The sequence below is a fragment of the Saccoglossus kowalevskii genome, chromosome 17 (genome assembly GCF_978046115.1).
Source record: "Saccoglossus kowalevskii chromosome 17, keSacKowa6.1, whole genome shotgun sequence".
NCBI lineage: Eukaryota > Metazoa > Hemichordata > Enteropneusta > Harrimaniidae > Saccoglossus > Saccoglossus kowalevskii.
The window spans coordinates 16,618,028-16,644,940 of NC_140657.1; the positions used below are offsets into that span (position 1 = coordinate 16,618,028).

Genomic DNA, 26,913 nt, shown 5'->3' on the forward strand with positions numbered 1-26,913 from the left:
CAGACACCAATGAATGCATTGATAGTTTTGGTATTTGCAGTCATGAATGTGCAAATACACTTGGTTCATATCAGTGTAGTTGTAAACAAGGCTACTTGTTAGAAGTGGATGGTGTATCTTGTAAGGCAACAGGTAGGTTGAACCTTTTAATGGCTACCCTTTGCAGGAAGTCGGAAAATTAGAAATATTAACATCAGTTTGGCCAGCCTGTGATAATGCACGTGTACAACAATCTAAACCTATCTCACACATGCATGAACCAAAATTGGAAAACTGGAATATACTTCAATATTATCCGTCTCTTTATTATTGCTTTGTTGTAAAAAACAAAAGAATCATGCCTCAGGTTTTATTTCCCTTTAATTAGCTCTGCTGTCGACTTTGTCGAGCGGTGCTTATTATACGAGTGATTGTCCGTCGTTCTTGTCAATGTTGTACTTTTTCGACTTCATCTTGAAAACTACAAGTCTGAATGCTTTGATACTTGGTGTATATGTACCTTGGGTAGACCTTTCTTAGATTAGTTCATTTCATGATGATATCTTCAATTCTCTAATTTTGGTGAATATTTTTGTAATTTTTGCAAAAAAGTGGTATTTTCAACTTCTTGTTGAAAACAGCAAGTTCGATTGCTTTGATAATATACATATTGTTCTAATGATATCTTCAGTTCTTTAATTGCAATGTGCATTGCTAACAGTGGAGCTATCTCAGCTGATAGGATGCTTGTTTTCTTTATTACTAGTGGTATCTCAAATGTTGACAGTTGAACAGAGCTAGTCATTTTACTGATTTTCTGTCGGTGTTGATTTCACATTTTTGAAAACTGTCACTCAAACTGCTTTGAAACTTTAATACCTCAAGTGGTTCTAACCAAGATTTGTTCATTTGAGAGAATAACTTCAATTCTCTAAGTTTAATGAAAAAAAAAACTTTCTTGTTGAAAACTGCACATCTGAGTGCTTTGATATTACACGAGTGTGTATATATATATATATATATATATATATATATATATATATATATATATATATATATATATATATATATACTGTAAAATGATTAATATTCACCAGTTATAAATTTCACTGATATGGCATTTCAGGCATATCCAGTGGGTTTTAAATTCATGGTTTTATCATTTAGATAATGTGTTCTATGCTAAATTTTACATATTCACTGGGTTTTAATTTAGCGCATTTTCCAGTCAGCAAAATAAGCAAAATTAAAACCCAGTGAATAATTAACCCTTTCACAGTATAGGTACCTCAGGTGGACCTTTCAGAAATGTGCATTCAGCTTTCTTTTAGTAATTTGTGCAGGATATATTCTGAAAAATATTAAGACTGATGGCACTATTTGTTTTCAGGTTCTGAATCTAAACTCATCTTTACTGACAAGAGTGAAGTCAGAATATTCAGTCTTCATTCTCAGCTTGAATATCAAACTATCGTATCAGGGAACCCTATGTTATCTGCGCTTGATTTTGATTGGATGACTCAGCACATTTATTATGCTAATTTAACGGACCAAAGTATTTATGAAATTTCATTGGTTGAGAAGACTGCCACTGCCAGTATTCTTTTAGCAGGTATTTTTGCTTGATTACTTCTTAATAGTTAATTGTATATTTTTATTTGATAAATATGTTTGTACAGTTGTTGTTTGATGATGGTACATGTTGCCACGGGAACCATATTTCATTTTTGGGACTGTGACTATTTTTTTATGACATCATTATGGCCATTTAATGCACTATCCTGGTTGAACAAAAGTGCATATTTGAGCCAAGGTTCCCAAGTCTCCAACTCGCATTTGTTTGTGAATGAATCTCATCTTTGGCCTCTACATGGAGTCTGTGGCACACTCACCAAAGGTACTAGTGGAATTGGCCTCTACATTGAGTCCGTGGCACACTCACCAAGGGTGCTAGTGGAATTGGCCTCTCAATTGAGTCTGTGGCACACTCACCAAAGGTACTAGTGGAATTGGCCTCTGCATTGAGGTTGTGGTACACTCGCCCATTGAAGGTACTAGTGGATTTGGCCTCTCCATGGAGTCTGTGGCACACTCACAAAGGGTACTAGTGGAATTGGCCTTCCCATCGAGTCTGTGGCACACTCACCAAGGGTACTAGTGGAATTGGCCTCTGCATTGAGGTTGTGGTACACTCGCCCAAGGTACTAGTGGATTTGGCCTCTCCATGGAGTCTGTGGCACACTCACCAAGGGTACTAGTGGAATTGGCCTTCCCATCGAGTCTGTGGCACACTCACCAAGGGTACTAGTGGAATTGGCCTCTGCATTGAGGTTGTGGTACACTCACCCAAGGTACTAGTGGATTTGGCCTCTCCATGGAGTCTGTGGCACACTCACCAAGGGTACTAGTGGAATTGGCCTCTCCATGGAGTCTGTGGCACACTCACCAAGGGTACTAGTGGAATTGGCCTCTCCATGGAGTCTGTGGCACACTCACCAAGGGTACTAGTGGAATTGGCCTCTCCATGGAGTCTGTGGCACACTCACCAAAGGTACTCGTGGAATTAGCCTCTCCATTGAGTCCGTGGCACACTCACCAAGGGTGCTAGTGGAATTGGCCTTCCCATTGAGTCTGTGGCACACTCACCAAAGGTACTAGTGGAATTGGCCTCTCCATTGAGTCCGTGGCACACTCACCAAGGGTGCTAGTGGAATTGGCCTTCCCATTGAGTCTGTGGCACACTCACCAAAGGTACTAGTGGAATTGGCCTCTCCATTGAGTCTGTGGCACACTCGCCAAGGGTACTAGTGGAATTGGCCTCTCCATGAAGTCTGTGGCACACTCACCCAAGGTACTAGTGGAATTGGCCTCTACATTGGGTCTGTGGCACATGCACCCAGGGTACTAGTGGAATTGGCCTCTCCATTGAGTCTGTGGCACATTTTTGGTGTTTCACTTACTTGAGTTGAATCCATTGAATCTAAATTAAAGAACAGAAAGAAAAAAAGATGTGTACAATAAATGTTGATACTATATTGCAGGAGTTGGTTTAATAGAAGGTATGTCTTTTGACTGGACAACAAAACAGATATACTTTACTAAAAGTACTCCTGGTCAAATAGTAGTGGCAACTCTTGATAAACAACTCAAAGTATTGATCCAAACAGCATTAGAAGAACCAAGAGCTATTGTACTGGATCCTGAACACAGGTAAGTTTGTATCATTTAAACGTGAGATCACAGTTAACTGTGGTCAGATAGATAATTTAATTTTGTTTTGACCAAAAGCCTCTAAGATGAGCAGATAAATGCAAAAAATGCACCCTGCAAACAAGCAAGCACCTTAGAAATGAAAACCACCTTGTTTTTTCACAATTGTTTTCCTGTTTTATAATCTGCTAATTGGGAGGTATATTATATCACACTAGTTGTATACCATCTTATGAATCATTGGTAAAATTTAACACATTTCAATACACCACATATGTATTGTGATTTTATTTATTAATTCTAATATGTCCGGACTGTTCCCACCAATCAGATCACAGTATGCTCATGTTATAATCACCATATTGATTAGAGTGAAAAAATAGTTATTTGGAGCTTGTATGTAACTGTAGAGACTATGATTCAAATTGAAAAAAATTATAAATACAGATGGGACAGGGAAACAGAATAAACTAAGAACATATAAATTATTCAAAACAGAATTTAAAATAGAGGAGTATATAAATAATAAGGATGGTGAAATAAGAAAAAGAATATGCAAACTAAGAATACGTGACCATCCCGTAATGATTGAGAAAGGCAGGCACTTAAGGCCAAAGGTTAAGGTTGAACACAGGATCTGTACAAGATGCAACACAGATTCAATTGAGGATGAATTCCATTATGTTATGAAATGCCCACAACATATTACAATTAGGAGCAAATTGTTTGACTCAATTAAAAATAAAACTGTTAATTCCCATTTGATGGATGAAGATTCAATTTTAAATACATTATGGGCAACACTTCCACATTAATACAGCTTGGCATTTTTATAAAAGAAAGTATGGTAATGTGATACAGTCATTATCAATTCCCTGATTTTTCCAATCCATTTTGTTAAACTGTTTTAGGATTTTTTTGTTTTGTTTTGTTTTGTTTTGTTTGTTTTGTTTATGTATTGTTATTTAGTTATAGATTTGACTATGTTCTACTTAAAATGAGTAATGTCAAAGTTATTATTATTATTATGTAATCAAGTTTGGCTCTGCCTTGTGACGTCAAAACCCTATATGGATAGCATTTCATTCTATTACCTATACTAATGATTTATTTATTAACCTTTAAAGGTACATGTACTGGAGTGATTGGGGTGTTGTTCCTAAGATTGAAAAAGCTGGAATGGATGGAAGTGATCGAGAAGTCATAGTGAGTCAAAATTTGATGTGGCCAAATGGTTTAACTATTGACTATGCAACAGGCAGGTTGTTTTGGACCGATGGAAAATTGAAGGTTTGTTGAATAAAATTATCTCTGATAATGTGAATTTAAATTCCTATTTAATCTCAGCTGCAGGTATAGGAAGAATTAAGCTCACTGGAGTATATCTTTCTCTTTGATGTCAACACTGTGACTATCACAATCGTGTCAAAATCATGCAAGAGGTGTAGCGAGTAGTGCACACAGGTATCACCATGCGTGACGATATGATTTATTAGCTCCGTTGTCGGCAAAGTCGACACAGCAGAGCTGTTCATATTACTGATTGTCCAGCAGCGTCAACTTTACAATTTCAACTTCTTCTTCGAAACCGCAAGTCAGAATGTTTTCAAATTTGATATGCAAGTACCTTGGATGGTTCTTCCTCAGATTTGTTCATTTCATGTCAAAATCTCAAATTCTCTATTTTTGGTGAATATTTTGTCATTTTTGGTAAAAAGTGATATTTTTGAATTTTTGTTGAAAACAGTAAGTCCTGTTGCTTTGATACTATACATATTGTTCATTTTCTAGGTACTACATGTGGTCCTCTCTCAGATTTGTTCTATTTGTAATGATATCTTCAATTCTCTAATTTTGATGATTATTTTTGTAATTTTTGGTAAAAAGTGATATTTTTGACTTCTTGTTGAAAACAGTAAGTCCTGTTGCTTTGATACTATATATATTGTTCATTTCTAATGATATCTTCTGTTCTTTAATTGAAATGTGCATTGCTAACAGCGGAACTATCTCGGCCGACAGGTTGCTTGTTTGATTTCTGGTTTCAAATTACATTCTGACTTGTTCACTCTTATGACGCGTGGTGAAACAACAAAACTGAACATGCTCATAATGACCCAAAAAAAAAAATTCATTGAGTTTGTTGTGTTGCATTGAAAACCAGACACGGACCACCTTCTATGATGTACCATGACTTGAGTTTGGTGGGCTTTACAAGTTTATGTACTTTCAAGAAACGTATAGGAGGAGCGCTGATGTAATTTCCAAGCTTTTTTTTGCAGAGAAACTTCCTGCACTGGCATCCCTGACTCGTTAGTCTCTGTGTGTCTGTTTTTGACTCCCATGTGCGAAGCTCATAATGGGAGTCTTTGCAGTTAGTGTGTCTGTATGTGTGTGTGTCTGTTCCACTGCTATCTCAAGAACCATACATTGGTTTTTGATGAAACTTGGTGCATAGATGCTCTGGGCCAATGCGCAGATTTGATTACTATTAGGTTTTGGTAAAAATCCATGCTTGTTAATTACCTAATTTGCATGATAATTAGCTAATTTTTAGCTGTTCTATGACTGTTCCACTGATATCTTAAGAACCACTCATTGGATTTTGATGAAACTTGATACATAGATGCTCTGAATATATGCGCAGATTTGATTAGTTTTTGGTAAAAATCCGTGCATATTAATTACCTAATTTGCATGATAATTAGTTATTTTTTAGTGGTTCCATGACTGTTCCACTGATATCTAAAGAACCACTCATTGGATTTTGATGAAACTTGGTACATAGATGCTCTGAACTAATGCTATGTTTTGATTAGTTTTTGCTAATAATCCGTGGATACTAATTACCTAATTTACATAATGATTAATCAATTTTCGGTTTTTCCACTGATATCTCAAGTACTAATCATCACATTTCAATGAAACTTGGTACTTACATACTCGAGGACTATGCAGAGATTGTTTCGGATAAATATTTGTGCATATTAATCACCTAATTTGCATAATTAGTTAATTTTCAGCTTTTCCACAGGTGTCTCAAGTACTAATCATCGCATTTCAATGAAACTTGGTACATAGATCCTTTAGGCTTATGCAGAGACCTGATTAGTTTTAGGGTAAATAATTGTGCATATTAATTACCTAATTTGCATAATTAATTTTCAGCTTTTCTACTGATATCTAAAGTACTAATCATCACATTTCAATGAATCTAGTATTATGCAGAGACCCAATTAGTTTTCGGTATATATGTGTGCATATTAATCACCTAATTTGCATAATTAACCAATTTCCAACTTTCACACTGATATCTAAAGTACTAATTATTCCATTTCAATGAAATTTAGTACAAAGATGCTCTAGGACAATGTACAAACCTAATTAGTTTGAGGGTAATAATCTGTTCATATTAATTAACTAATTAGCATAATTCATAATTTTTTGGTTCTAATCACATTTCAATTAAACTTGGTACATAGATTTTCTGTTACATTGCGCAGACCTCATTAGTTTTACACTCAAATCTGTTTATATTAATTTTCTGATTTGCATAATTAGTTTTCAGCTCAGTAATTTCGAATTATATTTAATGTGTCTCCAATACTCTCAGCACATGGGAGTTCTTTCTAAGCTTTCTTTGATTTAGTGTGTGTGTGTGCTCTGTCTTCGACATCTTTGAGTCGATTCTCTAATGAATACTCAAATTTAGCTAGTACCTTATATAGGACTTGTGGGCATGTGCATTGATTGTGTGATTTGTTCAATTATGGCTGACCGTTGGCCATTTTTGATCTAATTTTGATCTAACATACTTTGACAGATTGGGTTCAAAGTTGCTGTAGTAACAAGTCGTAATAGTTGACATGTGCATGTTAAATCGTTTTTCAAATCAGATTGTTTTTGTTCAAAGCCTCCAAGACCTGTTTGATTGTTTTTTTAAAAAATGAAGAATGATTATAATGTCAGAGTTTTATGAAACTTTTTTTAGGACATGCATTTTCTTCAGATTTGGTAGAACATGCAGGGTTACTGATGCATGATGTGATGGACTGGTCGCCATACCATGTATGGCAGACATCCAATCAAAGATGGCTGCTGACATCATTATGAAATGTCTGGAATCAGATCTTGCACATCTGTAATCTAATTTTCAAAGTAACTAAATGTAATGTTCTTAAAGAATCATTGTGACGGTTTATCTGAGGGAAAGGACTGGTTTGTTTAATTTAACCAAGTGATGACAGAACTCTTGGTTGCTGGGCACTACTGAGCTTGCCCGCATAATTAATTACAAGACAAGACTAGGTCAAAGGTCACAATACAGAAATAGAACACAACACTAAATGTCTGAAGTGTTAATCTTGGAATCTGACATGAATTGCTTGTTTTTTTCTGAATACTAAAGTCATATTTGTGCTTTACAAGATTGATTTCTTCATGCTCATTAGCATAATTGTACTGCTAAAATACCGTAATATACATGTAGTTTATTGCATTTTTAGAAATACAAGCTTCTATAAATATGTAGCAATAACATTTCATGACACTATAAATAAATATGAAATGGAAAAATAATAGGAGTCTACATATATATTTTTACATATTTACAAAAAGATTTAGTTTACTGTTGAGTAATTTATATTTATTCACTATTTTTTGGTCCTTAATCTTGTTAAAACAAATGGGCAAAATATGGTGTAATTTTATTAACATGATATTGAAATGGGTTGTTCAATTTCAGTTACTGGAGTCTTGTGACTTAGCTGGTAAAGATCGACAGGTTGTGAAAGAAATTGGCTTGCTTTATCCATTTGCTTTGACTGTATTTGAGAACAATGTATACTGGTCTGATTCAGCAACCAACACAATCCATAGTGCTCATAAATACACTGGACATAATGATACAGTTATTTTGGCAACATGGAAGCCAAGAGATGTAAAAGTTTTTCATGAGCTCAGACAACCACGTCTTGAAGGTGAGTATCAGTTTGGTGATTTATATATCATCTTAAATTAGTTTCTGTAGGACGAAGTCTGAAACGGAGACCATTTTTAGGTCTGTGCATACGTCTGATTTCCTCATGATTTATTGGCGCGTGCATGTTGGCCCATTTGTTTTTGGTTTCATTGATATTTGACAGACGAGCAGTCAATTATTGTCCCAATAACATTTCATTAATCATCGCCTTGTCAGATTTCATTTAAACTTATTAATATCACACATGGTTGGTTAACAATCTAGGTGTATTTTCTGTATGATATGGTTCAAAATGTCTGTCTTGGGGGGGGGGGTATTTTTATTTTTAAGTGTTCTTGCACATTTTGTTTAAATTTGGTACACGGGCAAGACATAATGATTTTCACATGCATACTAGTACCAATTTGCTGATTGTTTCAGTGATATTCACATGACATCATTCTGTCTTGTGTTCTCAATTCAATTTAACCAGAAACTGACAGGAACCATGTCAGTCTGTTTAACTTGGTCACTTTTTAGCTCCACTGTCGACTTTGCTTATCATATGAGTGATTGTCCATCCTTGTCCGTGTCAATATTTTACTTTTTCGAATTCTTCTTGAAAACTACAAGCCTGAATGCTTTGATACTTGGTGTATATGTACCTTGGGTAAACCTCTTAGATTTGTTCATTTCATGATGATTTATTTAATTCTCTAATTTTGGTGAATATTTTTGGTAAAAAGTGATTCTTGTTGAAAACAACAAGTCCGATGGCTTTGATACTATATATATTGTTTATTTTCTAATGATATCTTCAGTTCTTTAATTGAAATGTGCATTGCTAACAGCGGAGCTATCTCAGACAATAGGCTACTTGTTGGAACTTCCAATGTAAGATATTTTTGTGCTCTGCAATGTGATTGCAAAAAAAATAAAAAATAAGACAAGAGCATGCCCTATGTATTGAAGTATTCCTAGATCTGCATGCTTCTTCAAAACAATATTGCACTTTTTTGATTGGGTAATTTTTCATTAGATTCTAATGTATGTCTGAAAGATGGAGCACCGGTTTGCAGTCATTTCTGTCTCTTGTCTCCCATGGCAACATCCGGTTTTGTTTGTTCCTGCCCAGAAGACTTGTATCTCAATAGCAATGGCAATGAGTGTATTGGTATGTATATTTGTTTGTTCCTACCTAGAAGACATGCGTCTCCATAGTGATGGGCATGAGTGTATAGGCATGTGAAGGAAGGGAACTGTGCACATGTGCTTTTTTTTCACCAATTGTTTTCATATACATTGGAATTTCTGGAACATGAAGGATATTATAACTCAATATAACAGATTAAAATATAAAAAAAAAAATAAAGCAGCTCATTGGGCACTACTTCAATCCATTATCGACTGACCCTGTTTTTTCTCCCATTAGTTCTGGCTATTCAAGGAGGCTTTAAAAACAGGCAATATGTTATTGTCCCAGAGCTACTTTTCTATTACTGTTAAATACTTTATTTCAGCTGGAATTTATTTATACTGAAAAGACTTTTTGGGTGTTTTGTATGGAATTTATTTTCACTATTTTCGCTGAAGGAATGATTCAGTGAAAATAAAATCCAGTGAATATACTTTATATCCTATATTTTACCTTCAACTCGTCAGTGAAAATAAATTCCATACAAAACACCCAAAAAGTCTTTTCAGCATAAATAAATTCCAGCTGAAATTAAGTATTTTACATTAAATACATAATAGGATGCATGTACACATACTACCATGACTAAGATTGTACCATGTGCTGATTTATGTGATTCATACTTGTCTCTCTCACTTCGATGCAGCTTTATCAGTAATCTACACAGACCATTCTGCTATACACGTGTTAACATGGCCCGCCATTGATAATCAGCTGTTGCCAATTGAGACAGCGTTAAACAGTGTGTTATCATTTGATATCGACTGGACCAGACGCTTGTTATATTGGACTGATGTTGAAACTGGTAGGTATACTTTACGTATTCATGACTGAAACTGTCGTAGAACTTTTCTGAGAATGCTATTTTCGAGTCCTATAAAGCTAGCTAGTCTTTATGATTGCCCTGTGTGAGCTTGATACATATACGTTCTTCTCTCTCACCTGCAATCTGGACAGATCATATTTAAACTTCACACATGCATTGTACATTTTGGAATACTTCTTTTTATTTCACGAAGTGATTCAAGATGGCCGATTCCTGACAACTGTTTCTCATCATTCCAAAACTGGATCTCTGTCATGAGGAAAAATTTCATTCAAATTTGTTTACATGTATATTGGACCTAATTGAACACAGAATTGCTGGCTCTTGGTCTGAAATAGGTGTTTGTCACCAGATTGGGTTTACAATTCACATTTTCAAGAGTTCAAACCACATTCTGACCAGTAGCTCGTCTCATAACTGTTGGCAACTGCTGGTGAATATTCACAAAGAAAATGTGCTTATTTTAATATTTGATGAAACATATTGCAAGCTGGTCTTTCTATATCATTTGGAAAGTGAAAAATGCTGTGTGAAATCAGAGGTACATTACATGGGGTTTGCAACTATGGTGACATGATACCAAGATCCTGTTTCAATCTCGCTCTCGCATAAGCGTTCCAATTTGAATGCGCATGCCCGAGGTAACTAGGATACTGGGATGTCCAGGTGGATCAAAATAGCTGCTCACGATATGACAGATTACGATAACTATATTTTCTGTACATTTTCGATGTATTACATTTTTTCACTATGAATGTGGTAATACATGTTTTATTACAAACCGCCTATGTCATGTCAGAAGGTCGTAGCACCAGTCTCGCTGTCTACGAGATGAGACTTGAATAGAATCTTGACATGATGTCGCCATACAGTACTATGCTTGTTGCAAACACCAGGTAATGTACCTCTGGTGTAATGTATTCAGAACAAAAACAGCGCAAGGGAAGCGCACATTTGTCAGAGTATCTGTGATATTGAGTATGGAAAAACATTTGACAGGTTAGATGAATACACTTGCAATGATTTAGCTAAAAATAAAAATAAAGCATCATATGGTCGTAATTTTGATATGAATGTTTATTTTTATTCTCACCAGGGAATCTTCTGAGATGCGACTTAGATGGGAAAAATGTGAAGAGTATTCTGACAAATGAGTTTATTCTCAGTGAGACGGTGAGAGTTGATGAGAGTACAGGTAATATCTACTGGACAGATGTCATGAGGAAAACTATAGAAGTTATCAGTAATGATGGGAGCATGCGTAAAATTATAATAAAAGACGAGATTGAAATGGTGAGAGGATTGGCTTTGTATGTTGAGGAAGGGTGAGTACTAGCTGTTTGTTTTTATGAAATTATTTGGAAATTTGCTATACTTTTTATGTTTTTTACTGCAAATTATATTGTAGTACTGTGAAATAATTTATTTTCACTGAAATTAATTTTCGCTGAAAAGACATTTTAGGTATTTTGTATGGAATATATTTTCACTGGATTTTTTTTTTTTTTTTTTTTTTTTTTTTTTTTTTTTTTTTTTTTTTTTGGTAATTTGAAGGAAAAAAGGTATATTCGCTGAATTTTATTTTCACTGAATTGCTCCTTCAGTGAAAATAGTGAAAAAATTTCCCAGCGAAAATAAAGTGTTTTACAGTATTGTCTATTTTGTTAGGCACAGAATATAGCATGTTTAAATAATGGGAATAAAAGATGGCATGTGAACATTCCCCATCAGAGTCGTGTTATGTATGATGACATTGACCAGGATTTCTTAACATGAACAAAACTATATTGGGTTTATTTAAACGATTCTTACAAATATAAAGTGGGTGAACTTTGGTTAATGCCGATTCACTTGCATTCAGTTTTGTTCGCGCATTGTTCTAATGCACTGTCGGGATATTGCCTGATAACCAGTGAGAACATGCTATTGTGATGCATGATATTGTAATACTAATATTGTAATGCTAGAGTTGGTTAATACAAGTGACATTTGTTGTATTATCTTGACTAAATAACTGATGTCGTCTTATCACATGCCAACCTCAAATTGCCTTTGAAGAAATTGAAATTCTATGGAACTAAATTGGCTTATTAAGTACAGTTGTGGGTTTGAATGGTTATCAGCAGTGATATTAACTTTCCTAACAATATATATTCAAATTATTGCAATTGTTAAGAGTTGGTGTCATTGCACCATGCAAGTAATTGGTGTTTTTTGTCTAAAATTGGATCAAATTGTCATTGCTGTGAGAAACACTTGCAATCGCATAATTTGTTTTTACTTGCATTCTGTTTGCATGTGCATAAAATGATGTAGTTAATTTTAACATTATGATATATAATGATCATGTTTATCAACTTCAACTCATTGAAAACATTTTAAATCATTGTCAATAGTTTAGCATTTCCAAGCATATTTGGCTTCTCTCACTTTCAGCCTAATGTTTTGGACTGACTGGGGTGCGAAAGCCAAAATTGAGAAAGCCTTCTTGGATGGAAGTAACAGAGAAGTGATTATTGATAGTGACTTAGGGTGGCCTAATCACATGACTGTGGACAAAGTTCTTAAGAGAATCATTTGGACTGATGCTCAAACTCACACGATAGAGATGGCTGACTTTCAAGGACTTCAAAGGTAATCAAATATTGTTTTTACGCATTAGGATTCAAGTTGTTGGTTTTGCATGTGAAGCACAAAAATGATAAACATTTCTTGATATCACCATATCTGGTAATATTTAATTCAGCAGGTGTACATTACACATTTCTCGATATCACCATATATGGTAATATTTAATTCTGCAGGTATACATAACACATTTCTTAATATCACTGTATATGGTAATATTTAATTCTGCAGGTATACATTACACATTTCTTAATATCACCATATATGGTAATATTTAATTCTGCAGGTATACATTACACATTTCTTAATATCATCGTATATGGTAATATTTAATTCTGCAGGTGTACATTACACATTTCTTGATATCCCCATATATGGTAATATTTAATTCTGCAGGTATACATTACACCTTTATTGATATCACCATATATGGTAATATTTAATTCTGCAGCTGTACATTACACGTTTCTTGATATCACTATATATGGTAATATTTAATTCTTTAGGTACACTTTAATAAACGACTTGTATAATCCCTATGGCATTGTTCTATATGAAAATGTACTGGTGTGGACAGATTCCCAACTTAACCAGATATATCTACTGAAAGAAAAAGATTTTTTCCAACATGGAAATAAAACAACATCAGTTAGTGCTCCTGGTGTATTGGATGTCCGTGTCTTTATGGAACCAGCTGGAAAAGGTAACTATTGTAATCCTAGTTACGGTACAATTCACATTAGCTAAGTTTTCGAAGCAAAGACAACAAATTAAACAGATAAAGAAAAACTCGTGAAATCAAATTATAACATTCTAATGGTAGATACATTACTAGCCCTAAAAAAAACTTAATACTGGCTGCCAAAATTATCTATTTCTTCAGTTACCCGATATTTTTTATTTATTTTTTGCTCAAGCTGTGTTGTATTTTCTATCTTAATCCCAAAGGACATGATTTCAATTCAGGTTTTTGATTTATTATTAATATTCACACATAAGCTGCTTATGGGGTTGGGGATAATTTGGAAGAAAAGGAATGTGAAGAGAGCAATATACAACAACAAAAACAACAAATGTGGCAGAGATATGTCAGTCTATTAACAATGCGCAGCCTGATAATAACAATGTTGGGCACAACTCAGTGCAGTATAGGTACAGTCTTGAAGTATGCGTTAGTTGATATTACAGCCCTCCTTCTTTCTTGCATGTACTTTGAGCTAATGCCCTAAGTTTTTAGTATGTTATATGAATATTGTTGCTAATTTTGATTTATAATTGTCATGAATTGTTTTGTATGTTACACTAGAACTGAGTGTGTGTACTGGTGTAGAAGATCTATGTGACGGTGGATTGTGCCTACCAACACCAACTGAAGCAGTCTGTGGATGTCCAACTGGACTAAAATTACAGGATAATCAATGTCTTGGTAAGTCTTTTTTCTTTACTTGATACTTATTAACCCTACGAGTGCGATATTTTCACATTTTGTGAACCTTGACTAAATTTCATCACCATTTTAGACCGTACAGTTTCAGACTATTGCTTTTAGTTTTTTATCAAAAAGTTAATCAATTTCTATCAATATTTTTGGGCTGAGGCGGGGGGGGGGGGGGATGAGAACACTGTACAAAATTATTTTGTGGATGGTGCCAACAGTTGACAATAATACTCAAAGGGTTAAAGCATCACTTGCTAGTTTTTCTGTCTGTACATGTATGTGTGATTATATGCATAATTTTCATTTTAACAATTTGCTGTTCCAGCCATATTGCATTGACATTAACATTTATACAATGGATTTTTTTGATAAACATACATGTACATATATACAGATGACTTGAACTGAACATTGAAATCGATTACCGGTAATACCAAACAGACTTTGCATTGTCGGTGCTTGCAAATATTTTTGTCATATTTGGTAACAAATTGATATCTACTTTTTGAAAAACTGTTTGCTTTGATACTTGAAATATCGCAACTTGGAACGTTGACTGATTTTTACAATATCACTGCTTACACATTCATTGCCAACTTAGGAGACCATAGTTTATTTAAGCAATAACGCCCGCTGAAGGCCGGTATACCACGAGATATTGTACAATTCACGACATGTATGCACGAGCCGCAGGCGAGTGCATATATGAAGTGAATTGTGCAATATCAAGTGGTATACCTAACTTCGGCAGGGAGTTATCGCTATTATACCAGTATATTGACAATTCTATAAAACTAGTGAAAAAGTGTTTACTTGCATCTACTATAAGATCATGATTATGGCCCTTGAACATGAATATTTATAAGAATAGTATGTAGTTGTACACTGAATGAATAAAAAAAATTACATACACAACACAGTTCAAATTAAATACAAACTAATTTTTATTCTGCGTGAAAACGAAATGTATTCACAGTGAAAAGAGCAGCTTAACACAAAAACTAGCATAACAAAAGATGACCTTTCTGACCTTTTACTGACTGCATTAATGCCATTTGAAATATAGGATCTTATACAGTTTGGATCATTAAGATTTTCCAGGTTTTTATTTAGGTTTTCGTACAATTTGTTGAGGGACAGTGGTTAGGTTTGTGTGGCGAACGACGATCAACCCAACAACTGACGCTCACAACTTGGATCCCATCATTAACAAAAAGCAATATTATGGTTATATAATTCTTCAGATGTTTTTAATTCGGTATTTTTTCCAATATTTATCCAAAATTCAACCACTATATTTCTCTAAAAGTCAAATACTACCAGTTTTATGTATTTCTGCAATAAACCTGTAGTCAATTCATGTTCCAGGGCCACTTTGCTTAGCTGTGCATTATCAGCCAATATACCATTAATTGCATATGCAAATTTTTTGTTTGGACCAATCAAATCAATGGATTAACACCATCAATATACTGGTATAATATAATAAATCATATTTCACTGTTAAACTTAGTTCCAAGTGGCTGTACTGTAAATGACGAGTTCCAATGTGCAAATGATCAGTGTTTGCCAATAGCTTGGAGATGTGATGGCATGCAAGACTGCCGAGATGGGTCTGATGAACAAGACTGTGGTAAGTTGTGATTATGTAACTATAACAACCATTGTGTCATTTGTAATGGTCTTCCAGGAGTTTTTAGCTCCGCTGATGACTTTGTTGAGTGGAGCTTATCATATGAGTGATTGTTTGTCGGCGTTTTACTTTTTCGACTTCTTGAAAACTACAATAATATTTTTATTGCTTTGATACTTGGTGTATATGTACCTTGGGATGACCTGTCTCAGATTCGTTAAGATATCTTAAAATCTCTAATTTTGATGAATGTTTTTGTCATTTTTGGTAAAAAGTGATATTTTCGACTTTTTGTTAAAAACTGCAAGTATGATTGATTGATATAAATGACTTCTTGAAAACAACCAGGGACTGAATTTCAGAGGCATTGGAAAACCACCTACCCTAAAAATACAGAATAGCTTGCTTGTGCAGGATAAGTCAGTGTGCTGACTGGAAACCTGTTTGGACATAAAATTTGCTTTATCCTGATACTCAAATGTGTCTGAAGCTATTTCTAAGAGATGACAAGTTTGATCAAACTTGGTATGGTGATTGCATGTCTATTGGCTTCAAGTGCATGTCAAATTTGATTGGGTGGGGGGGCACACTAATGTATTTCCTGATTCAGTTGAAATTTCTTGCACACATGTACTAGTAGACATATATAGGTTGTCATTCTGTGATTTGACTTAAAATGTTTATTTGATGACTATTTTCTCTAAAACCTCAAACTCTCTTGAATAACTTGTTTCCTGGAGATGGACCAAAATGGGGACTATGCACCGTCAGGGCTTTTACTCTTGTCATTTTTAGTGAAAAAAAATCATGATGACTTCAGGAAAACTACCAGTCTGACCAGTTTTATACTTGAAATGTATGAACCTTTGACAGACTTTTATGACTATCCTGGTGGTAACTTTCTTAATCACCATGGTAATTACAATCTATACTGGCATAATTGTATTATGGCAAGAACAATGTGATAATAACCATGCCCAAGTAACTTTTGTCATCGGACATCAGCTTTGCTGACGAGAATTTACCATAACATTTTAGCTATATATTAATCAAAGATTCAGCTTTGATTGAACAAAGGTCTGCATTTCCTTACCCTATGCATTTTTGCCATGCATTCATGCATGACAATTCCTTTGAATAAATCCATGAAAATAAAGAATATTGTGAGTTATTAGATTCATGTCTGTTTTTACAATAACAATCAATTAATGTCTTGTTGGTTTTTAACATCAGGTAATAGATGTGCTACAAATACATTTCTTTGTAATAATGGTAAATGTATACCTAGTAACTGGGTTTGTGATCAGGATAATGATTGTGGAGATTATTCTGATGAATTACAATGTAAGTATCAAAACGCTATTTGTTGTCGTTGTTGTACCATGGCCAATCCACTGTAACCTGAACCAGTCCCTGTGTCACCATGGTCAATTCATTGTAACCTGTACCAGTCCCTGTGTCACCATAGCCAATCCACTGTAACCTGAACCAGTCCCTGTGTCACCATAGCCAATCCACTGTAACCTGAACCAGTCCCTGTTTCACCATGGCCAATCCATTGTAACGTGTACCAGTCCCTGTGTCACCATGGCCAATCTATTGTAACCTGAACCAGTCCTTGTGTCACCATGGCCAATTCATTGTAACCTGTACCAGTCCCTGTGTCACCATGGCCAATCCATTATTAACCTGTACCAGTTCCTGTGTCACCATGGCCAATCCATTATTAACCTGTACCAGTCCCTGTGTCACCACGGCCAATCCATTGTAACCTGAACCAGTCCCTGTTTCACCATGGCCAATCCATTGTAACCTGTACCTGTTCCTGTGTCACCATGGCCAATCCATTGTAACCTGTACCACTCCCTGTGTCACCATGGCCAATCCATTGTAACCTGTACCACTCCCTGTGTCACCATGGCCAATCCACTGTAACCTGAACCAGTCCCTGTGTCACCATGGCCAATCCATTGTAACCTGAACCAGTCCCTGTTTCACCATGGCCAATCCATTGTAACGTGTACCAGTCCCTGTGTCACCATGGCCAATCCATTGTAACCTGAACCAGTCCTTGTGTCACGATGGCCAATTCATTGTAACCTGTACCAGTCCCTGTGTCACCATGGCCAATCCATTGTAACCTGTACCAGTTCCTGTGTCACCATGGCCAATCCATTGTAACCTGTACCAGTCCCTGTGTCACCATGGCCAATCCAATGTAACCTGAACCCAGTCCCTGTGTCACTATGGCCAATCCACTGTAACCTGAACCAGTCCCTGTGTCACCATGGTCAATTCATTGTAACCTGTACCAGTCCCTGTGTCACCATAGCCAATCCACTGTAACCTGTACCAGTCCCTGTGTCACCATGGCCAATCCATTGTAACTTGAACCAGTCCCTGTGTCACCATGGCCAATCCATTGTAGCCTGAACCAGTCCCTGTTTCACCATGGCCAATCCATTGTAGCCTGTACCAGTCCCTGTGTGACCATGGCCAATCCAATGCAACCTGTACCAGTCCCTGTGTTACCATGGCCAATCCAATGCAACCTGTACCAGTCACTGTGTGACCATGGCCAATCCAATGCAACCTGTACCAGTCACTGTGTGACCATGGCCAATCCAATGCAACCTGTACCAGTCCCTGTGTGACCATGGCCAATCCAATGCAACCTGTACAAGTCACTGTGTGACCATGGCCAATCCAATGCAACCTGTACAAGTCACTGTGTGACCATGGCCAATCCAATGCAACCTGTACCAGTCCCTGTGTGACCATGGCCAATCCAATGCAACCTGTACCAGTCCCTGTGTGACCATGGCCAATCCACTGTAACCTGAACCAGTCCCTGTTTCACCATGGCCAATCCATTGTAACGTGTACCAGTCCCTGTGTCACCATGGCCAATCTATTGTAACCTGAACCAGTCCTTGTGTCACCATGGCCAATTCATTGTAACCTGTACCAGTCCCTGTGTCACCATGGCCAATCCATTATTAACCTGTACCAGTCCCTGTGTCACCATGGCCAATCCATTATTAACCTGTACCAGTCCCTGTGTCACCACGGCCAATCCATTGTAACCTGAACCAGTCCCTGTTTCACCATGGCCAATCCATTGTAACCTGTACCTGTTCCTGTGTCACCATGGCCAATCCATTGTAACCTGTACCACTCCCTGTGTCACCATGGCCAATCCATTGTAACCTGTACCACTCCCTGTGTCACCATGGCCAATCCACTGTAACCTGAACCAGTCCCTGTGTCACCATGGCCAATCCATTGTAACCTGAACCAGTCCCTGTTTCACCATGGCCAATCCATTGTAACCTGTACCAGTTCCTGTGTCACCATGGCCAATCCATTGTAACCTTGTACCAGTCCCTGTGTCACCATGGCCAATCCAATGTAACCTGAACCCAGTCCCTGTGTCACTATGGCCAATCCAATGTAACCTGAACCCAGTCCCTGTGTCACTATGGCCAATCCATTGTAACCTGAACCCAGTCCCTGTGTCACTATGGCCAATCCATTGTAACCTGAACCAGTCCCTGTGTCACCATGGCCAATCCATTGTAGCCTGAACCAGTCCCTGTGTCACCATGGCCAATCCAATGTAACCTGAACCAGTCCCTGTGTCACCATGGCCAATCCAATGCAACCTGTTCCTGTGTCACCATGGCCAATCCATTGTAACCTGAACCAGTCCCTGTGTCACCATGGCCAATCCATTGTAACCTGAACCAGTCCCTGTGTCACCATGGCCAATCCATTGTAGCCTGAACCAGTCCCTGTGTCACCATGGCCAATCCATTGTAACCTGAACCAGTCCCTGTGTGACCATGGCCAATCCATTGTAACCTGAACCAGTCCCTGTGTTACCATGGCCAATCCAATGCAACCTGTTCCAGTCACTGTGTGACCATGGCCAATCCAATGCAACCTGTACCAGTCACTGTGTGACCATGGCCAATCCAATCCAATGCAACCTGTACCAGTCCCTGTGTTACCATGGCCAATCCAATGCAACCTGTACCAGTCCCTGTGTGACCATGGCCAATCCAATGCAACCTGTACCAGTCACTGTATGGCCAATCCAATGCAACCTGTACCAGTCCCTGTGTTACCATGGCCAATCCATGTAACAATAGATTTACCATATTTGTTTGAAGGTAATCTGAACTGTACAACTGATGACTTCAAATGCCAGAATGAATACTGTATTCCAAGTTCATGGCGATGTGATGGTGATGAAGACTGCAGAGACCATTCAGATGAGGATGATTGTGGTGAGACTCGCATACTGATATGTCACATGGCCTTAATAAAAACCCGATTACACCACCACATATCAATTTACCCAAATCATAATTTATTTTATCTCACATAACAGTGATATTCAGTTATTTTAAAGTTGAAGGGTTGTCACCTGCACACACGCAATAATCAAGTCCTAAGCCATTATAACAGTGCACACTAAAAATGCAAAAGCTCATAGTTAATTGGTTATGGCCATCTGATGTATGTGCAGGTGACGACTTCCTTGCTTTAAGTATTTAGTTTTTTGTTTTAAGGAGGGACATTGGCCTTGATGCCCCCTGGAGGGAGGTTTGCCTTGATAACATTCAAAAAATGTAGATTATCACTATACTATTCCTATATGCTAAGGCAATTTTATAATAATCAAATTTTTTAATTGAAATGGGCGGCCACTTAACTCGCATATTCAAGCAAGGATATTGATTATAATTTTGTTTTGTTTATCGTTATAATGTTCTGATGTACTCCAGTCATCATAGATGCTAATAACTTCCCCGTCAGATATTCTTCATTTGTGCAGTCAATCATATCCACATGAACAGAATGTATTCTTTATTTGGTGCTTAACAAATATTTTTTTTTTTAATTAAGAAAATCCATGTGGAAATTTTGAAATGGAATGCCCTAATGGTAAATGTGTATTAAATGTGTGGGTGTGTGATGGTGAGGATGACTGCGGTGATAACGCTGATGAGGCAGAATGTGGTAAGTAAATATAATCTTCAGTAATGTGTGCTGTAATATTGGGTCACCATAACACTTAGATCAGGCTTCTATAACACAACGTAGGTGCAGTAACACCTTACTAGGCATCCATATTTCTCTTATACTAGTTGTAATTAATGAGCTTTCCGTGCTTGATTGCTGATTTTATTTTATTTTTTTTGTTTCTGTAATAAAAATGCTATTACAGATACAACATGTAGACACAATGAATTCCAGTGTGCTAATGGTAGATGCATTTCAATTAACTGGAGGTGTGACAACGATAATGACTGCAATGATAATTCTGATGAAGTGGATTGTGGTAAATATTTCTAAGTCATTATTTGCAGATTACATTTTATTGTCAAATACTGTAACAAGATTCCTGGCTATTATAATGTTTACTTTTTCTTTGAAAATTGGTGACATACCTCTCGACAGTCAATCGTTTATAAACCTCATAAATAGACAACAGATTTTTTTTTCGTTGTCTATAGGTATGCTAAAAAAGCCTGTAACCTGTGGCATTGAACAGTTCCTTTGTAATAGTACCATGGAGTGTATTCCTGAAGTGTGGGTATGTGACTATGAAGCTGATTGCTCACAAGGAGAAGATGAACCAGAGTCGTGTTGTAAGTTAACTGTAGTGTGGGTATATGAATATGACGCTGATTGAACACAGGGGAGATGAATCAGTCATTTTGCATTAACTTAAAGGGCCGTAGTCGTCGTGCCACACAAGCATGAGATATATGGGTCTCGTATAAACAAAGATGGTGACGTTGGCTGTTGCGCAGATCAACTAGTACAAAAAGGTCACCCGTGGTATATAGTGCAAGTCGCGCACAGGTCAAACCTCATACTTGTGATTTCCATTAGAAGAGTGCATTGGTTTGTGGGAATATATCAATATGTATCAACACAAATGTCGCACTATGTTCTTTTATTTAGTACCAGCAGGCTGCAGAGAAGATGAATTTAACTGTACTGAGCGGTGTATTCCTGAATCCTGGCTTTGTGATAGGATAATAGATTGTTCTAATGGGATTGATGAATTAGATTGCATCCATTCTAAGAGTAAGTAAATCACACACTTTCTTTCTTTACCTTGTATACTGGATTATACTGTTTGTGTCTGTCATTTCTCTGACATGCCTTTACCAATTGTGTACCAAACAAAACTGGTACCCTGGTCGTCGTCAGTGTCCGACGTCGTCCATGTCAATGTTTTACTTTTTCGACTTCTTCTTGAAAACTACAAGTCTGAATGTTTTGATACTTGGTGTATATGTACCTTCGGTAGACCTCTCTTAGATTTGTTCATTTCATGATGATATCTTCAATTCTCTAATTTTGTTAAATACAGCAAGTACGATTGCTTTGATACTATTCATATTGTTCCTTTTCTAATATCTTCAGTTTTTTTAATTGAAATGTGCATTGCTAACAGCGGAGCTATCTCAGCCGACAAGCTGCTAGTTTACAATACCAAGACAATATTTTTTTTTATTAAAATCCCTCTTGTATAATTTTTAATTCAGCCAAATACAATCCATAAATTGAAAATAACTAATTTTCTTTTTAAAGCACATGTGAAATCAGAAGGCTGTGACTCGTTTGAGTGTGATAATGGACAATGTATAGACTTGGAATTGATCTGTAATGATGTCGCAGATTGTGATGATGAATCTGATGAAGGACACTTATGTGGTAAGCCAATCATCTATCAATCAACATGTATTAATTAATTTGATTGTTTTAATGGATTGCTAAAACTTGCATGACTAATTTCAAATTAGCTTGATCTGCTTTTTTATTGTCTCACTTATCAGATCCTTTTCTGTAAATATTAATTTAAAGTTGCACACTGTGATTATTCTTAAAAATGTTTATTGGCATCTTAGTACTTATTAAATATGTGAATTTGTAGATAGATATTTTATATGACACAAAAATTTAGTATGAATGAAAAAAAAGATACAATAAATCAATGGTCAAGAAAAACACAAACAAAACAATAGACTAAACTAAAACTTAGAAATAAAATCAATAAATTTTCCCAAGCAATTGACAATGAAGTTATCTTTAGTGCCTAGTAAGCACTTGAATTTCTCTAGATTTGATAACTTGCAAATGTTGTCATCATAAATTGCTAATTCCGCTTCAAATTTAGTACGAGCTTGTACAATCTGATTATTTTTACATGTGAATAAAACATGAAATTCATCAGCAATAGCCTGTTCATAGAAAACAAAGTCTTTGCTCTGGAGGTGTTTTATTATATTAAAGATTTTTCAAGTGGCAACAAGTGAGAAGAAATGCGAAACTCGTATTATGCGAGTTAAATCTATTCATATGGTTTCAGCTATAAACCTGTGTGAAAGGAAAGGTTGCAGTGAACTCTGTCACATGACTCCCAATGGTCCCATGTGCCACTGTCAAGTTGGGCATAGATTACAGTCTGATAATATGACATGTGAAGGTATGTTGTTGTATTATGTTTATTTACTTATTGACTCTTGCACAATCCCCGGAGGGAAAGAAAATGGTCACAAAGTACAAGGAGAAAAATATATATAAAAAAAACACAATATACTAAATAACAATATACTCTGAATACATTGATTATTCATTTCTCTGATAAGTAAAATCCATTAATTTAAAATGAAATCCACATGAACATGTGAATGATAGAACCCACTGTTTCACTGCCAAGTCCAAAAATGGGGACTTGTCGATTGACCTCTGTGTGTCTGTGCATCCTCATCTGCATCTCTGACGTGTCTGAGTTTATCTCATTCAAACTTTACACATTCAACTTTCAAACTCATTAAATATGCTCAGAATATCCAAATAGTGAAATTATATGCAAGTGAATAGTTTTGTAGTATATTCAAATTTGAGTTGCTATTTGATAATATAACATGTAAATTTTTCAGGTTTAGTATTTATGTGCATTTGAGTAGTAATTTCACTATCACTATTGTATCATGGGTAATATGCTTATTACACCCTGTATTAGACTAGCCGTAAATGTAAATATGCAAATTATTTTCTATTTATTAGATATAAATGAATGCAGTGAATCTATTGGTCTATGCAGTCAACAGTGCACTAATCTGAAAGGATATTATAAATGTTCGTGTATGGATGGTTATAAACTTGAACCAGATGAACATACATGTAAAGTATCTGGTATGTGAGGTTATGATTCATCTCCCAATAAATTACTGTATTGTCTTCATACATTGGAATATTCTAACTTGAACTTGAACGTCATGAGACCTTGATGCATGTAATTTAGTTTTACAGATATTGGATTCAAAATGGCTGGATTATATCGGTAATATGTAATGTCCCTGAACTTTGTATCTGACATAGACCAAATCACATTTAGACATTTGTTTCACAAACTGATTCAAGATGGCTGAAAGGCGGCCATTACAGTGCTGAAAATGCATCAGTCAAGCGTGAATACAATTTCATGCAAATTTTGTTTCTGATTTTTATCAAAATAGCTAATTTTTGGTTTACGAGTTTCTAATAGAGCAAATATGGTACGTTTATTTGAATGATACATGTAGAATGCATGTTGTATTCCTATATAGTACTTGAGCCAAAAAATTCTATTATGTGTACCAACTTGAAAAGTAAATGGCATTGCGCGATATTGATTTATGTCACATGGTGTATATTTAATATAATTGCATGCAAATATTACCGGTAATACTGATAGGTGCTGTTTGCAAAGCATGAACATGCTAATGTTTTGTACCATGTATATCAATTTGCAACACATTTTGTGTTAGAATTGTATAATACTATATTTTCGCTGAAGGGGTGATTCAGTGATGTATCAATTTTTCCTATATTTCACATTCAAAAAATTAGTGAAAATAAATTCCATACAGAACACCCAAATAGCCTCTTCAGTGAAACTTAATTCCAGCGAAAATAAAGTCTTTTACAGTAGGTGATGGAAAATTTCATAATCTTGGAAGTATGTTCTGTTTTATTTCAGATGGCGATCCACTGTTGATATTTACAACTGATCATGAAATAAGGGGTTACTTTCTGCATTCTGAGGATTACACAAGTATACTAGATGAAATGAACTCTAATGAAAATGTAGCACTTGGATTTGATATGATTGAGGGAAGGATCTACTGGACGGATGTAACCAAGAAATCTATTTTGTCCAGTAACATTGATGGCAGTGATATCAGAAATGTACTTACCACTGGTAAGAGTACAACTTTTCAATAATTCTTGATTTTGTAACATCAAAATGGCATTCATGGGTGGAAGCAATGTGTTTGGTTTTGTTTAGTCTGTCGTCATTTACAATGTAGCAATATTTCAAACAGTATTTTTTTTATTTGCTAATGATCAGAAATCAAAACGGTATCAATGAGAATGTCTTTTCGTCTACACCCTGTTATTTTACAGGAGTGATTCATTGCTGGAGGGCGTGACTAAAATGAATTGAAAATACACTTGTAACTATAAATTTTGTTGTCGTTTTTTTAAATTCACTGTTTTAGAAAATCATGGAATATTATTTCTTTCAAAATGGTGTCAGCGCTTCAAATGATAAAATTTAGCATTGTAAGATAGTCTTTTTATCATAATTGCAAATGACAAATAGTTGCTTCTGGTAACAAATAAATCCTGACTTGTGGGGCTGGCAAGTATAATAATAGAATCAAACACTAAATACAATGCAAGAACATATCTGAGAATAGGATTGGAAAATAGCAGTCAAGTGACTGCTAATCTAATCCGTTCCCACCTTCTTAAATAAATAGGCATAATAATTAATAGGGCTTGATAATTAAATAGCAAAAAAAATATATAAATAATATATGTATATACATTTTTATGTACAAGAAAACACTATGTATGCAAAAGATATTTTTTGTATTCTTTTTTAAATATGTTTCTTGCTGTATAGATCTAATACGCGTCGGAAATTTTATTCCATATTTTCGGTCCAAGATATTTTGTAGAAAATTGACCACATCTTACTAAGTAACCTTTGAACTTGGTCTTCTGATCATGAGGCTGATCCATCACAAACACTACATTATAGGCTGTCACACTTGTTTATGTTTTGCACGTGTGTGCGTGTACAGTGACTGATTGCGAAGAATCAGTCGTTTGCACACAAAAACTCTAATGACATTAAATATACCTGTATGTGTTCGTTAATATTTAATGTGCAAAGTTGTCACAGCAGATAGCAACTTAGTGTTTGAGTTTTTTTTTACATATTCATCATTTATTTTGGCCATTTGATTTAACAAACCTGAAAATATAAAAAAAAAATCTGCCTCAAATTTCAAAAATATGCATGTATGCCCAACGTTTATTATTGTTTACCTCAGTATGAACATTTTTTTATTTGATGAAAACGGGGTCTTTGTCTAACTAATATTCAATGATGTATTACTGTGCAGAGTAAAAATCTTTAGTCACATGCAGCCAATGCATTATTAGTGGGACTGTCATCATTGACTTTGTCAAATGGTGTTTTTTTTTTTATTAGATCTACACACACCTGTTAGTCTTGCTATTGACTGGATAAATAGAATGCTATATTGGACTGATAGTGGTTACAGTCATATTGCTGTTTGTACATTGGAAGGTCAGATGGTTACACTGGTTATTTCTGATATTGATCAACCACAATCTATTATTGTAGATTCCAGTACTGGGTAATTACTTTCTATTGTCTTTGTAAATAGTAATAATCTTGTGCCCAATGTTTTGGATCTGTGCATGTTGAATATATATTTCGTTAAAAATAGTTGTAATAATGTTTATGCCCGTTTCTAGGCAATGCATTGACCAATTGCATTGATATTTCACATAGGTAATACGTACATTGCATACGTATATTATAGTATTGCTAGACACGATTGCACAATCAAAATGTAAAGAGGTACTGTAAAATGACTAATTTTCACTGGGTTTAAATTTCACTGATTTACCATTTCAGACATTCAGTGGGTTT

The 26,913-nt window shown here is 35.6% G+C and overlaps 1 protein-coding gene across 1 annotated transcript in view; it reads left to right on the plus strand.

Annotated features, from left to right (window-relative positions):
• The first annotated feature begins 106 nt into the window (after positions 1 to 106).
• The window catches only part of LOC100368629 (low-density lipoprotein receptor-related protein 2-like), a 69,118-nt gene continuing 42,311 nt past the window's right edge, over positions 107 to 26,913 (plus strand). The window contains exons 1-23 of the mRNA XM_085491904.1: positions 107 to 132; positions 1,370 to 1,591; positions 3,021 to 3,189; positions 4,317 to 4,479; positions 7,934 to 8,168; positions 9,189 to 9,323; positions 9,991 to 10,149; positions 11,267 to 11,495; positions 12,607 to 12,804; positions 13,305 to 13,501; positions 14,105 to 14,224; positions 15,750 to 15,869; positions 17,103 to 17,213; positions 20,045 to 20,161; positions 20,784 to 20,897; positions 21,106 to 21,219; positions 21,395 to 21,529; positions 21,849 to 21,974; positions 22,485 to 22,607; positions 23,263 to 23,379; positions 23,964 to 24,092; positions 24,919 to 25,140; positions 26,446 to 26,614. Of these exons, the coding sequence (XP_085348030.1) occupies positions 1,468 to 1,591; positions 3,021 to 3,189; positions 4,317 to 4,479; positions 7,934 to 8,168; positions 9,189 to 9,323; positions 9,991 to 10,149; positions 11,267 to 11,495; positions 12,607 to 12,804; positions 13,305 to 13,501; positions 14,105 to 14,224; positions 15,750 to 15,869; positions 17,103 to 17,213; positions 20,045 to 20,161; positions 20,784 to 20,897; positions 21,106 to 21,219; positions 21,395 to 21,529; positions 21,849 to 21,974; positions 22,485 to 22,607; positions 23,263 to 23,379; positions 23,964 to 24,092; positions 24,919 to 25,140; positions 26,446 to 26,614 (3,326 nt within the window). The 5' untranslated portion in view covers positions 107 to 132; positions 1,370 to 1,467. The remainder of the gene's footprint in view (positions 133 to 1,369; positions 1,592 to 3,020; positions 3,190 to 4,316; positions 4,480 to 7,933; positions 8,169 to 9,188; positions 9,324 to 9,990; positions 10,150 to 11,266; positions 11,496 to 12,606; positions 12,805 to 13,304; positions 13,502 to 14,104; positions 14,225 to 15,749; positions 15,870 to 17,102; positions 17,214 to 20,044; positions 20,162 to 20,783; positions 20,898 to 21,105; positions 21,220 to 21,394; positions 21,530 to 21,848; positions 21,975 to 22,484; positions 22,608 to 23,262; positions 23,380 to 23,963; positions 24,093 to 24,918; positions 25,141 to 26,445; positions 26,615 to 26,913) is intronic.